The following is a 15,164-nucleotide window of genomic DNA, read 5'->3' on the forward strand; positions in this document are numbered from 1 at the left end:
TTTTAATAACATTAAAACACTTTAATTAGATCCTAATTCCAATTATACACTTAATTAATCAAAATTTTACTATTAATATATTAAAGTTTTTAATATGGTGTAGTTTATATGTAATAAGTATAATTGTATATTTATTTAATTAGGTTATTCTAAAAATTTAACTTTTTCTATTTTAAATTTTTTTTACATGTAAAATAATGAAACCCCCAATTATATACAAATATTTCATTGTAGTCCAGGTTCCAAAACAGTTCCAAAAATCAGTTCCAAACAAGTGTTAAACTAGGTACCTGCTACAGGTTCCAAGCAGGTTCCAAACCGAGTACCCATTTCAGGTTCTTTTTCTAGGTTCTCGTTCATGTTCCTCCACACATAAAAACCGGAACTAGAACTGCACAATGTCGATTCCAATAAAATGAAACCAGAACCTATCCGCACAATGTCGATTCCAGATAGGTTCTGGTTCCGGTTCCGATTCTACTCGCATGTTCCGGTTCTATCCGCTACCTATGCTCACCCCTAATTTTAAGTATAAAACATATAAAGAACCTGGTCAAGGAATAAAATCTCTATGAATTTATAGAGAACATAATGAAAATAAGAGACCATGTTGCAAAGTACCCTTTACATATCTTAAAACTTTCTTGCAGGAGTCCAATGACCCATAGTAGGACTCTAAATGAATTGACTCAATTTGTTCATAGAAAATGCAAAATCAGGCCTAGATAATGTGCAAACATCATAAATGAATGTGCACACATCTCTTCATAAGTTGACAAAAAAAAATACTTATAATTCTTAATAAATTATTTTTTTACATACATTATTCTTCACAATTAATGTTATGAACTTTTTTGTACTAGAGTATAGATATATATATCTCCTCTTCCATATACTTGTTTATATATTAAGTTTATACAATCATCTCATACTCTGAATCCTTTTCCCTTTGGATCTTACTTATCTAGTTAATTTATCATATAATATTTTAATTTTCTTTTAAGTAACAATATTCCGTATCAATTAAATAAGGTAATCCGAGCAAAATCTTCACCATCCAACAAGAAGGATACAAATGTTATTATCACAATAAGCTAATCCTAGTAGAGTATTCATCATCCAACAAAGTAATGCCACTTATCTCTTCATCTGATGCTTCTTTTTAACATTTTTGTAAAGAAAATAGTGAATATATACAAAATTCAAGACGCATTGAAACACCATAATTATGTACAAAATTCAAAAGTCACAAGTTCAACTGGATTAAATAAAAATCCAAGTTTATTGTAAGGGGTATATTAGACTAAATATTAATGTTGATGAGTTACCACATACTAATTTAAGTTTTTAGGTGGAATGATAACACATGGCTGGAATTGTGACAGTAACCCTTTAGTTCATGTCATGCTTAATTTCAATGATCTCAAATTAGAATACTTGAACTCATATTCATGTCAATACGGAAGCTAGTTTTTACTTAGTAGAGGCATATAACTTGTAAAATATTCTCATTCAAAATTCATATATATTTAATTTCAAAAGATGGTTTAAGCTACGATTATAGACTACTAACAATAAAAATTTGTAAAACTGGTGTTCCATATGTTTTTTATACTAATTAATCGACCCCACCCCCCATCGTTTGAGATTTCAGAAATAACATAAATTTTGAAATAAAATAAATTCTCTTATTGTTAGTGAATTATTAATATAAGGTTAACATGATGGGTTAATAAATATTTACCTAATTGCCTTTATGTCATTTATTTTAACAGCAAAAACTTAACAATAAAGGGATTTAAGTTATTACTATAACCACATGTGGATTATTGTTATAAACCCAAACATTTATTGTCAATAATTGAAGTTGCTTGAGATATATAATTCTTATGTATATTTTCCTATATTAACGTGAAATAACCTTAGTTACTCTTGATGTGTTTGTAATCAGTTATTAAATCAATGACCAGAATAATAAATTAGATTAGGCAATAACTCAATCTCACTGTAGCCATAACTTTAGTGTCATTGCCATATACTAAATTGCGCCGTGAGATAATTTCTTCCATACTTGGGAATGATAAATCCTCTATTGATCCACTATAATCTTGACATACTCCTTGATTTATCCAATTACTATCATATTGATAGCTCTAAATAAAACTACGTTAGACTAGTGTCAAACTACACTAATTAGTGCACAAGGCGCTCTGGTGATCTCAAGTCGAAGGATCACATGCACCATCATTCATTAGAGGATTTGATTCATAGACATTGGATTACCGTCTATATGGAATTCTCTAATGGGTCAGTCCAATGAACTTGTCTACAGCAAGCACCCATGTATTGCACTAGATTGTCGGTAAACAACCTTGACAAGTAAGATCAGTCACTGTCTTTCGACAAGGTCATTCAACACTATGATAGTCTTATCGCATTATCTGTGCCATTGGTCAGAATAATACTGGGGCTACGAACATTTCTCGAATGACCACCATATGTGCTCATAGGGGTTCTCACTATCAAGATTTGAAATACTTGATACCCTTGTAAAGGTTCTACCATCCTAAAGACATATATCAATACATATCAATGTGATTTACACGATATATAATAAAATGTCTTTTATTGATCAATGAACATCAGTACAAAGAGTAAATTTTATAATAATTGATTGGCTCTAGAACACATACTCTAACAAAATTATCTTTAATTCTAACTAATGAAACATGCTCTTCAATAGTCTCTAACCATTAGACAACTTAAAACAAGCTCTCCAGATTTAATGTAATGGTTTCTTTAAGTTCCAATGAAATAGGTTAATCTAAGTAACAATCTCATAAGTTCGGATTATTTAACTTAGGTTTTGTTATTAAAGTAATAAAATAGAAAGCTTATCCACAATCATTTATTATTAATCGCTACTGATTAAGAACAGATCGATTATGTAATACAATCCCTAATTTTAGCAATCGATAACCATTCAATCAATCTATCGGATTAAGGTAAATTAAACGAATCAAATATAATATTCCATTAAAACATAATAACATTAATCAAATCCATAGAAAGGTAAAAAATTGCATTACTTCATCAATTATGCCATCAATGTTTATTAGGAATTGAAATCCCTCGAACTGACTAGTATGGGTGTGAAAAAGGGGTTTATCGAACCAAGTTTGAGCATTTTTCAAACCGAACCAGAAAACTGGTTCAAGCAAAAATCTAAACCGAAACTGGACCGAACTATTATTCAAATTGATTCTAAACTGAACCGAATAGTTAATTCAAAAAACCAGTTAACCGACTTTGAACCAATTTTTAAATAAAAAAATTAATTTCTAATTTTTACCTTCTTCAAGTTGAAACTCACTCACAAGTAATCAAAATCCTTTCTTCAAGTTTCATCCAATGTTTATGGTCGGTTTGAGTTCTTTGTCATTCATATTTTGGTATCAAAAAACAAAAAGACCGAAATCTGAATTTAAACATTACAGAGATACCATCTTGAAAACCAAAACAAAAACGTGTAGGCACCGATTGACGCCACCTGCTGAGAGACAAAACAAGTTTGCTCAAAAGGTGACCCAGTTGATAAACTGAAGTTTATGTAAGAGAAGGATCTGTTAAAAAGGCTAAAATCCTATGTCATAACGTAAGGTAAATGTTAGAGGTTCTAAGCAGATTATCTTAACATAATGTAAAACAAACTCAAAGCCATAACTAATCACAGAGGACACAAAGAAATGGAAGGAAAGTAACTAAACAGAGGCAGGAGGCTAAAGAGAACTTGCAAACCCTGGCGGCTTTAAATATAAACCTAGGGGAGTTTCGAGGGAAGAGAGAAGATCTCGGCCACACATCTTGGAAAAGGAGGATTTGGTTTGGTATCCACATCATAGCCACACATCATATATAATATATAGTTAAAAACCGGTTTCCAACATTGGTTGAACCAATAATCGAACCGAAAAAACCGGTTCAGGCAATTTTACGAATCGAAACCAAACCGATTCTTAAAAAAACTCAAGTTATAACCAATTACTGACTTGTGCCCAAGCTGTGATAGGATTAGATCTTATAACTTCGATGTAAACTTTGAATGCCCAAAATTACTAGGATTAAAATGCGTAAGTCTAATTTTAAAAAGCTCAAGATGTCTACTTCAAACCTCAAGAAGACATCTTTGTTATTCTAAAACTATAAGATCTTCAAAGTCTCCCCTGAACCTTTAGAGGTCGAATTTGCCAATGTCTGAAAATTGTATATTATACTCCGCTTTCATTTGCATGCCTCCATTCCTTTACAAATTCACAAAATATATTAATCAGTTCAATTAATCATAAAATATATCATAAAGATTTATATAAAGTGATTTCAGCTATTGAACACTTATCAAAGCCTCTTTCAAATCTCTAAATTTTTCACTTGCAAAACATCGAAACTCTTATTCTGATAACTTTAGCTATTATTTCTATTTCTTATAGCCAAATCTTCCCCCGCAGAACGCTTAACCTTTTTGTATCAAAATAAAGAAGAAGAATTTTAATTCTATTAATCTGTTCTTCACATGCAACTTTGATCTCATTTTACTTTTCTCCTCTTTTTTATTTCAGTTTTTTTAAATTCACACGAGTGTAAAGCTTTGTTAAATTCTCAAGAATTTTTCACGCAAACATTCCGCAAAGAGCATGATACATAACTGGGAATTGTTTGCTATTCTTACTCCAAGAGTTTATTTTAAAATACATAAATAAATATATAATTTTTTCTACATTCAGGGAGGTGAAACCTTTTAATTTCTTCCAGATTTTTTCCTGTATATTTACATTCTAATTTGACAGCTTAATTTACAAGGATTTTATTTTTTTCTCATATTACAGTTGTCAATATCTTGGCCACATTAAGAGTATGGACAACCTACTTCCACGACAAAGAAGGAACAATCTTTTATGAAACACATACCACTTAAGCCTAAGGGTGAGCCTAATCCAAAAGATCAGTTTGATAGTTGCGGCTTCACTCTATCAACACAGACCAGACGATAGTCATTTTCCTCTTTGGACAGCGGCTTCACTCACCTATTTGTTATTCGATTATAAATAGCTCTTTTGGTAACCTAACTCTTAATGAAAGCAACAATATTAGAATTTAAGTCTAATGGAGAGTTTAACCCAAAAGACGGATCTGATAGATAAGAGAGCCCTTAAACTTAAATACCACACTTCATGGATGTGAAATTCCAATGTAGGATCCTAACAATCTCCGAGGCACTTAGTATAATTTTTTTTATTTGATTTCATGAGTCAAGAAAAACAGTATGTTTGAGAAAAGTTTTTTTTTTTTTTTTTTTTGGCGGGTAAGGCATTTGGTTGGCCACCCACTTGGTACAGCTCAAACTTAAAACCTCCTGATCTTTAACCAAACACCTCTCAGACCATCTCCATCCCATTACACCAAATTGGTGCAAGTTTCACACCAAATTGGTGTGAATGAATTTTGGTGTAAAACACTATTGCATCTCCAACCCTTGCACCAAATATTACATCAAAAAGAATATTCTTTAGAATATCTCTTTCTTTTTCCTTTATTGTAATAACCAACAATTAATCTATTTCACTCATTATTTATATATATATTAATTAAATATTAGGAATGATATTTCTATTAAATAATAATTACTTTGAAAATTATACTAATTTAATAAAATTAAGCATTTATTTAATCAAATAAATATTACAATTAATATAGAAAAACATTACATCTAATATAAAATGATACCAAAAAAAAAAAAAAAAAGACGACAACAACACAAAAGTAAAATTTCATATTGATAGTAAATTAATTTTCTAAATTAGTATATTCTTCCCACAAATGATTAATTAATGCATTTCGAAGAGCATGGTGAACCTCTGTATCATTGATTTGTCTATGTCGAGCAAGAAAATTTTAAAATCGGACATTTTATCTACTACAATTTCAATTTCAAGAGTTGACACTTTCATCTGTTCTTTTAATTTTAGTGTTTTTAAATTAGTGTTAATTTTTATTTTGAGTTATTGTAGTTTAATATATGCATTGAATAAGGTTTTATTTTTAATTTGTCATCATTTTTTGAATTATATTATTATTATGAATTTATTATTATAAATATTAATACAAATAATCATCATATTAACTTAAATACAAATAATCAAATTTGGTGTGATTTTTGATTAAAATTTAATAATCAAATAAACTTAACAAAATTTAAAAAAAAAAAAATTTAATGGTGCTACAATGCTACGCCAAATTGGTGTGGAGGTACAGTGCCACGCCAAACACAGCAAATAGCGATGGGTTAGACTTCAAATTGGCATCATTTTGGTGTTTTTACACCAAAATGACGTAGGGTTGGAGATGCCCTCACTACCGTCACCATCCTGCCACAAGTGGGTGGTTTGTTTGAGTAAAAAATTCTTATGTAGAAACATAAACTCTCTAGTCAGGATCATCTTGATATTATTATTTTTTTTAAGTAAATTAATTTTCCCTTGTGCTTCAATGACTTGTATTTTGAATTTGCGATTTTTTTTTTTTTTTTTTGGGTTATTCTAATATGCTTGAGTACGTGATGGCCTGTGTGTAGAATTTAATTTTTGAGTTATATTCTTATAACTGGTTTCTGGCTTGCCTCTAAGTATGTTATTCTAGTCTTTAATGTCAATTTAAGTAGGATTGAAGGAGAGTCGGAGAGGTGAAAAATCGTCTGAATTTTAAAAATATATAAATTAAAAATAAAATTTTCAGATTAAAAAAGGAAACTGATGAAGATCCTTTAATATATATATATATACTTTTGGAGGAATCCTTGGTAAAAGGTTGTGAATAACTAATTTTTAGTAATCTTTTTTACCTTTGTTCCGCAGAAGCAAGACAAAAAGATTGATTGAACTCACAGACGGACCCAAGAATTGATTTTGGAGGGAACAAATTCAAAACTCTATAATATAAAATAAGAAAAGAGTAAATGAGTGATATCGAATCAAGAAATATTAAATAAAAACCCATCGGGGTTAAAGCAAATAATCAAACCAAATTATTGGAAGTTCGAAATTTTATTGATTACACATATGCACATTGCGGGCATGCTAGTTGAGATTTTGTTTCTCGTTTTTAAGTTTTTCTTATTAATCATTAATCACAATCTTATAATTTGTTTGGGAAAAGATCAGATTACATTACCAAACACGTGTAATTCAGTTCTATTTGTCTTTGTTATCTTGTTCGTTAACCACCAATCACGATCTTATATTTGCTTCGGTACCTGTTGATTTCTTGTTTTCATATTCCTTTAAATTGTTACACTTACACGTTAATTCAATCAGCAGCTATTGGCCAAATTTATGAATTAAAAAGAGACAATCTGATTGAACATCAAATCTTCCCACTAGCAAGTATATACACATCGCGGGAAACTTAAATTCTTGAAGTGCTAACTGCTTCTATGCTCATTTTTGGCCTTAAAAACTATTCTGCATTCTTATAATGCATCATTTCCAGAGTTTCCAGATACTCGTAATCCCATACGCCGAGCTAGTTCTTCTCAAGACTTGAACGGCTTTTGCCCCTTGATTTATCTTCTTTTGACTCCAAGTCACCACCATTGATCATTTCATTGTAACAGTATTCTGAGTTGAGATCCTGAGATTTACTTCTTCCATTATAACGACCTGGACTGTCAGATTTGTGACTCTGAACACTAGTAGTCTTTCTCCTTGATTTTCGATCTTCCTCAGGACTTACCAGTTTCCAGCGATCGTTCTTGTTAATGGTTTTACGTCTTTCATCATACTCATCTGAACTACTGGATTCATGGTCTTCATTTGATTTCGAATGTCGATATTTTGATTTGCTGCTCTCTTTCCTTGAATGAGATTTTCTACTTGAATGTTTGTGTTCTGCGTCGCCTTTCCTTGAGCGTTTCCTTTCATGACTACAGCGTCTCTCTTTGTCCCTATCCAGCAAATCATCTCCTGAATCAGGATCCAACGTCCTACACCTGTCACTGACTCTTGACCTTTTCCCAGTGTGACTATGATCTCTTTCTCCATAATCTTCGCGAGTTCTGTTTTCACTGTCTCCATTATCTTGTACTTCCCATCTGCTGGTATATCTCGAACTTCTCTTGGCATGAACATGGCGAGTTTTTGTGTTTCTCTCCCCATCTGACAAACTCCAATCAGAATCAGCTTCATGAGTTTGGCTCTTGGTATCCCTATAATCACTTGATTTTTCTGAGACAGTGCTCCTGCGCTTTCGGCTTTTCCTTGTGTGGCCACGGTGCCTATCTCTATCTCTATCTCTATCTCTGTCTCTATCCCTATCCGACCAGCTTCCATCAGAACTAGTCTCGTCGCTTCTGCTCTCATGATAATAATAATCCTTGAACTTTGAACTTTCTTCAGGAAATTTGTAGTCAAGAAGTTTGATTCGCTTTCTATTGTCGTTGGTGTTCCTACGACTGTGAGTGCTCTCCCTAACATCATCTTCATCACCATCATGACTTCTCCTGGACACACTTCTCACACGATCCATCTCCCTGGATTTAGATCTTTGGGACTGAAGCCTGTCATTTACCGTAAGGGAACTATGAATAAACAAAACTATCAAAAAGAAAGCAAAAAAGCACGTGCTATCATGAAAAGACATCAAACCCTCCTTCACCAGAGGCAGTAAACTAACTACTCCGACGTAGTTGAGTTAAATCATAGAGAACATTAGTTCCATGCTAGGATAGTGTTAAATATTCAACGTAAATAAATTAAAACATAATGTGATGGATTCTGTAATCACCAGAACAAATTAACGAAACATCTATATCACCAAAAAGTTATGCAAGTAAAAGAATACCTGTCGGTTTCCATTGCATTTATCTTGTTAGAGTTCTTCATGTGCCGTGAAAAATCTTCATCCATCTGTTTCCAGTACCCAATATCGTCAGTATAACCAAATAAAGCAGCCATCTTCTTCGCCCAATATTTTGGTGGTGGTTTATCCCAATCAGCCCATTCATAGTCTCCACCAGGGTTGCGGAAACAGTGGATAAAATTGCATGCCATTCCACGGGAACATGTCTGTCAAAAAGTGCCAGAGAAATCATAAAGGGTTAAAGGAATAGGGTTTCAACTTACAAAGACCAGATAATCTTTCATTTTGAAGTATTAAAGTACTGGTATCAGTATAAAAAGCTAAAAGGGAATATAACAAAACCAAAAGGTGGAATATATCACACACGAAATATAATAGAAGAAACAAAGAAACTGGTTTTACCTTTAGTCTTGACTTCATATACTCCCCACATATGGCGAGTTTCCATCTTGTCACATTGACAAATTCACATTTGACCTGTCAAGAACCATACACAGATCAATAAACCATGCTCATCCAGTAAGGAAAAGTGAACAAGAAACTGAATAAAGTCAGAAAATGGATCGTTAAGAATATGGCCATGGGAACAATAAATGGGCTGCAAAACTGAATTTGCAGTTATGTTGAGAGAATTTCATTGACTGCCTAAGATATGACTAAAACAATGCAGACCATAGGGTTCTGAAAATTATCACATACGTTCCCAGACTTCTCATAATCGCACAAACCTTCCCAAAATAGAAGACTGTTCTACAGTTTTATAAAATTTATTAAAAACCATCACTACAGGAGATGCCTCTACTTAATTTTGAAACTAAACATGGTTGCATGTAATTAAGTAAAACTTTAGTGGAGGTGAATGAGCTTTACCAAAGCTTATTTACATGACTGGACAGTGATCTAGTTTTCCATAAGCAAACTAATATTAAAAAGATAAGATAAGCTATTGGATTTATAGAAGAAAGTAGAATTAGGCTCTGATTATCTATATAAAGTACCTGTTTGCCAGCAAAATATCGGCCATTGACAGAATGATAAGCATCAACAGCTGATTCCAGCGACATATAATGAACATAGACATTTCCTTTCAAGTGGAAGGAACCATTTTTACACACCTGTACAGAAATCATATTAATTCCTCTAAGGGAAAAAAAATATAGTGTTTATAAAATTTTAGTCAATCTCATAGGTCAAGGACGATTCTGTAATTTTTTTTTTTCTTTTTAAAATCTAGCTTCCTACACATTTACTGTATTTGTTATTTTCAAGTATGCGATATTTAAATACAGAAGCATCCAAAGAAAAAAAGGAGCTCAAGAATCTCCAAGACATCAATTGCTAGTATGCACAATCAACCACCTTGAAATTCACAATTTCTCCAAACTTCAAGAACTCTGTGTGCACATCCTCATAAAATTCTTCATACGAGCATTCAACTTCTTCATCTGTATACTGAAAAGAAAGTAGACAAATCAACCAAGAAAAAACTATTTCATATATAGATAGCATAAATCAAATGAAACATATAACAATATATTTTGCCAAAATAAATACAGAAGCCCTACATTCTCAAATCAAGATAACTATGGTTAAACTTTTAGCTACTGGTTGTCTATAACCTGAGTCAGCTAAAATCCCAAAAGAACAATAAATAAATAAAGTTTTTGAACGAGGGTCTCCATTACTATGGGGTACACAATGTCAAGAACTCTACCACCAGCACAGAAGATTATAGAGTACAATTTAATTTTTTATGCAGCCATTGATAACTTTATGATCCTCATTATAAATTAAAAACATACTTCTCCGATTCAACTCTAGAAATCATCTGCACATAAAAACTAAGTTCTTTTCCTTTTTTAATCTCCTTAGACAGATTCTAATATAAGTATAGAGAGTGCTAACTGCATAAATCGTGTTAACACACAAGGTGGCGGTACACCAGAATCAAAATGTTCAGAAGTAACAACTGTTATTGGATCAACAGCTCCAAGAACCCATGACATGTCTATTGCCCAAGATACTACTAATTGTTAAGGAACAAAGATCTTAAGTCAAATATTCACACAATTAGGTGAGTATTGACAAACTCTTAAAATGCTAATTATATATATGAAAACCTGGACCAAAAGTGTATTAAAACTAATGATGCAAGACATGCTAATAAAGTTTCCTTTCTAATCACAGAAGTATTAAGTTCACAGATATAGTCATTATGATCACACTTTTCACCAAATCATAGGGGCACAGGAAAATGTAAAAACAATGATAAGAAAAAGTAAAGTCAATACAAATAAAATAAATAATGAGAAGATTATGCAAGAAACAGAGGCAACAAAATTAAGCTAAAAAGATAAACAGGAAATTCCATAGTGACAACTCTCATTTGCAGTAAGTAGGATACAGAATAGCTCATAACTTCACTCCAACCAAATCAAGGCCAACACCATAAATCTCCACCCTTGTCAAACCATAGATCTCTGAGTAAATTAAGTCAAAGAAGAGCAATAAAAATGTAAATTAAAAGAAGTCAAGTTCAACCAAGATAAAGTCTTGAACCATTACATAAGCATAGCAGGATATCAGCCATGAAATTTGAATACCTTCTTTCATAATGTATGGATATTGCTTATATAAGATAAATCCAATAATGTATATAGCAATACAGAAGTTTGTCTGTGTTCTTATCAGGATACAATTACAAACCTCAAGCCCTTCATCTTGTTCCCAAGCAAGGCCAGGACCATTGTACATATTCTTGATAAGCAGAGTGCATGATTTATCAGGATAAAAATGAACTCTGCTGCAACTCTGACCAAACCGACAAACTCCAGTCTTTAAATGGAAAGGACAATGAGCTTTATCCTGCCATAAATACATAACTGAAGGTTTGGTAACAATGACTCTTGATAATGAAGGAGCAAGTACAAAAGATACTCACACAGACAAAGTTTCTGTGACCAAAGAGACTTAAACTACCTGTTCAGTCCCAAAGTTTGGAACTTGTCTGGCAACATTCTCTAATGCCTGTTGTGCATTCTGGTAATCAGCGAAAACTTCAGTTTGCGGGGGAAGAGGATTCGATGTAGGCCTATCAACATCCTAAAATTCAAATGGAAAATTTAACAGCTTTGCATAACTGAAGAGAAAGCACACCACAAAGTAATCCAGAAAGTATCTAAACCTAGTTGGAGATAGACGTACACCTACCTCTTTTCCACTAAAATGGTTCACATCCTTCTTTGGAACTCTGACCTTCTTCTTCCTGATAATTATCTCATTTCCTTGCCATATAATTTCTGCAGGCCCTTCTTCAACATATTCCCAATCGTCATCCTCACTACACTCATTCTCCTTTTCAACCTGCAACACATTATACAACCAATGATATCTACAAACAAACATTTCTGTTCCTTATTCAGCATATCCTAATAACCAAAAAACAAACTACAAACAAAGCTCTGATCAGCTAATTTAAAGAGCAAATATTTATATGAGAATCAGAACGGGAATGAGAAATAATTCAATTGAACCAAATAGGTTCAATCATCCTAAAATGGCCCAAAAGTTTCGTTATCTTTCCTTTTCTCCATTTTTCTCATCCATGAAACACTTTAAAAAATGGTTTTAAATAACGAAGAAGTGCTCTGCATTACAACCACTTCAATACAGTTAAAGTTTATTTCACTTGATTAAGATTTCCCTTAAATCGAACAGAGCTCAAAAAAAATAAAAAAATAAAAAAAAATAATTTCTTTTTCATTAGAATTTATAACTCCCATTAACAACTCGATCAGCTAAACCATTATAAGGAGAGAAAAAGAGTCACTGAAATCAATTGTAGTGTTCATAAATTCTACTATATCTTATTTTCTTCTCTCAACACCTCCTCAGCAAGCAAACACAACCAAACTCATTTTCTTCCAAACAAACGAAATTACTACAAATAAAGCACACCTGACGCTTTCTCTATGCCTTTTCTCCTTCATTATGAATTGGGGAACAGATTTCCTATTTAGTTTAGTCCTTTAACATCAAATCTCCAATTACAACTCAATCAACCGAGAAAAAAAAAAAAACCCTCTAGCTTTCTCTTAGCCTCGCCTTTCTTGTTAATAAATTCCACACTTTCTCAGGAAATAAACACACCCAAACTAGTTTTCTCAGCATCCAAACGACAAAATTACTAAAACGAAACACACCTGCAGCTTTTTCTTAATCTCTTCTTCTTCTTCTTCCCTTTCTTGTTCCAGCATCTTCCATCTCTCCTCCTCTTCCTTCTTCATCTCCATTTCTCGAATCAAGATCCTCTCTCTCTCTTCAAACTCCTTCAACGCTCTCTTTCTCTCTTCCTCCGCTTCCTTCGCCATCATCTCCAACTTCCTCTGCTCCTCCGGATCGTTTGCTCTCACCTCCGCCTCTTCTCTCTCCTTCTCCGCTATTTCCCTCCGCTTCTCCTTCCTCTTCTTCTTCTTCGCCAGCTTTCTCTTCTCCTTCCTGCTCACGCTCTTCTCGCTTTCGTCTCCTTCCGCCAGTGTCACGCTTTTCTCTTCTATAGCGTTTGCCTCTGCCATTCTGTATCACAATTATTGGAGTTTGTTCGATTCCCTGGGAATTTTTATTTTCCGGGAAAATTACGAGCAAAAAGGGTGAGTGAAATGTCTTTCACATAGTGCCGTCACTATTAATTCGGGCCGGGTCGGGTCTATTTGCCCGACGAATACAGCTATACAAAACTGAGGTTAAGGTTGAAACACCACTGGGCTGGGCTGGCCGGGGAATTTTTAGTAATTCCTCCACAAAGCCTAAGGTGAGGGAAGTGAATTTTTACCTCCGTCAAATTGATCTGTATCTCCAATTATTAAATATATTAATCAACTAGATATAGTCTGCGTAATATTACACAGGTATATTTATTTAATTTTTTTAAATAAGGTGTAAACAAATTTATTTTGTTAAAATAAATTAAGTAAATCAAGAGATGATAATTATTAAATTATATAAATTTTAGAGTAAATATAAATTCTATATATGTATAGAGTTGTGTTAAGATAAAATTAATAATTGTACTTTTATAATTATTAATTTCAATTAAACTTAAAATTTATATTGAGCTTTTACAATTTATGTAAGTTATATTCTTTTTCAAGTTTGACATTGACTGATAATTTTTTTTTTCTCACAGTATAGAATTCATATATTTCTTTAAAATCAGTAATCTTCAGCCAAATTTTCAAACATCCGTTCACACAGTTCATTCAAAGGTTTTGTTTGTTTTACAGTTGAGACCATGATAACTTAATTAATTTCTGAGTTAATAATTGTAGAACTACAAAATAGAATATGAAGAGACTAACTTTCATCTTTATATGTTTTTATTTAAAGTAATTAGATTTATGGAATGTCTATGTAATGTACTCATATAGGGTGCGTTTGACTTATTGTTTTTATCCATATTCTCAATCCTATTTTTCAAATGTTGTTTGGCATGTTATTCCGAAAATATTAATCTATTTTTTTAATTACATCGAGACCCTATAAGTTTATTAATTTCATTAATACACCCTAGAAAAAAAGTTTAAAAGTTAACAAAAACACCCCCACCCACCAATACCTGCCAGATTCCGGAAATCACAACCGGTGATAGCCGAAATCTATCACAATAGTCACACAGCCACCGAAAATAGCCGGTAATGGTCAGATCTGGTCGGAAAAGGCCAGATCTGCCGTCAACGACGGCCATATTTTTTGCCATCGTTTCAGCCTTTTCCAGCCGTCGCAGCCACAGCAGTTCATAGATTTACCACGGATCTAGCCGGAAAAGGCCATAACGACGCGTTACGGCATAGATCCGACCGGTCTGTGTTGTAATGAAATTTTCCGGCCAGATTCCGACGGTGGTGGCCAGAATCTGGCACTGCAGGTGGTGGGGGTGTTTTTGTCATTTTATATATTAGGGTCTTTAATTAAATTAGTAAACTTAAGGGCTTTTTCATAAATTTTTAAAGTTTACCTCATAATACTCCCCTATCCAACAACCCAATACTATCCCCAAAATCCTATCCAAAATAATAAACCAAACGCATCCATAATTATTATTAATATTCATCCAATGTGTGAAGATGGAAAAATTAAATCAAAACCAGTATGTCAAGATGGAGAATTTTTAGTAGATTCATTAAACAATAAATACAATGTGTCAATCAAAGGAACAATTTTTAATAAATTAATGAGTAACATCAAAATCAAGATAA

The 15,164-nt window shown here is 32.7% G+C and overlaps 1 protein-coding gene across 2 annotated transcripts; it reads right to left on the minus strand.

Annotated features, from left to right (window-relative positions):
• Positions 1–7,354: 7,354 nt before the first annotated feature.
• LOC116118090 (zinc finger CCCH domain-containing protein 5-like) lies at positions 7,355–13,608 on the minus strand. 2 transcript variants are annotated; one of them, XM_031404065.1, is made up of 9 exons: positions 13,113–13,608; positions 12,115–12,273; positions 11,890–12,012; positions 11,617–11,775; positions 10,270–10,362; positions 9,909–10,025; positions 9,313–9,387; positions 8,893–9,116; positions 7,355–8,608 (listed from the first exon to the last, which is right to left on the minus strand). In XM_031404065.1, the coding sequence occupies exons 1-9, from the start codon at positions 13,482–13,484 to the stop codon at positions 7,576–7,578; spliced, it is 2,355 nt and encodes a 784-aa protein (XP_031259925.1). In that variant the 5' UTR covers positions 13,485–13,608; the 3' UTR covers positions 7,355–7,575. The 2 variants fall into 2 exon arrangements, with proteins under 2 accessions (XP_031259925.1, XP_031259926.1); XM_031404066.1 differs by having other exon boundaries at positions 12,121–12,273; positions 13,113–13,604.
• Between the last annotated feature and the right edge of the window lie 1,556 nt (positions 13,609–15,164).

The sequence above is a fragment of the Pistacia vera genome, unplaced genomic scaffold (assembly GCF_008641045.1).
Source record: "Pistacia vera cultivar Batoury unplaced genomic scaffold, PisVer_v2 Contig837, whole genome shotgun sequence".
Classification (NCBI taxonomy): Eukaryota; Viridiplantae; Streptophyta; class Magnoliopsida; order Sapindales; family Anacardiaceae; genus Pistacia; species Pistacia vera.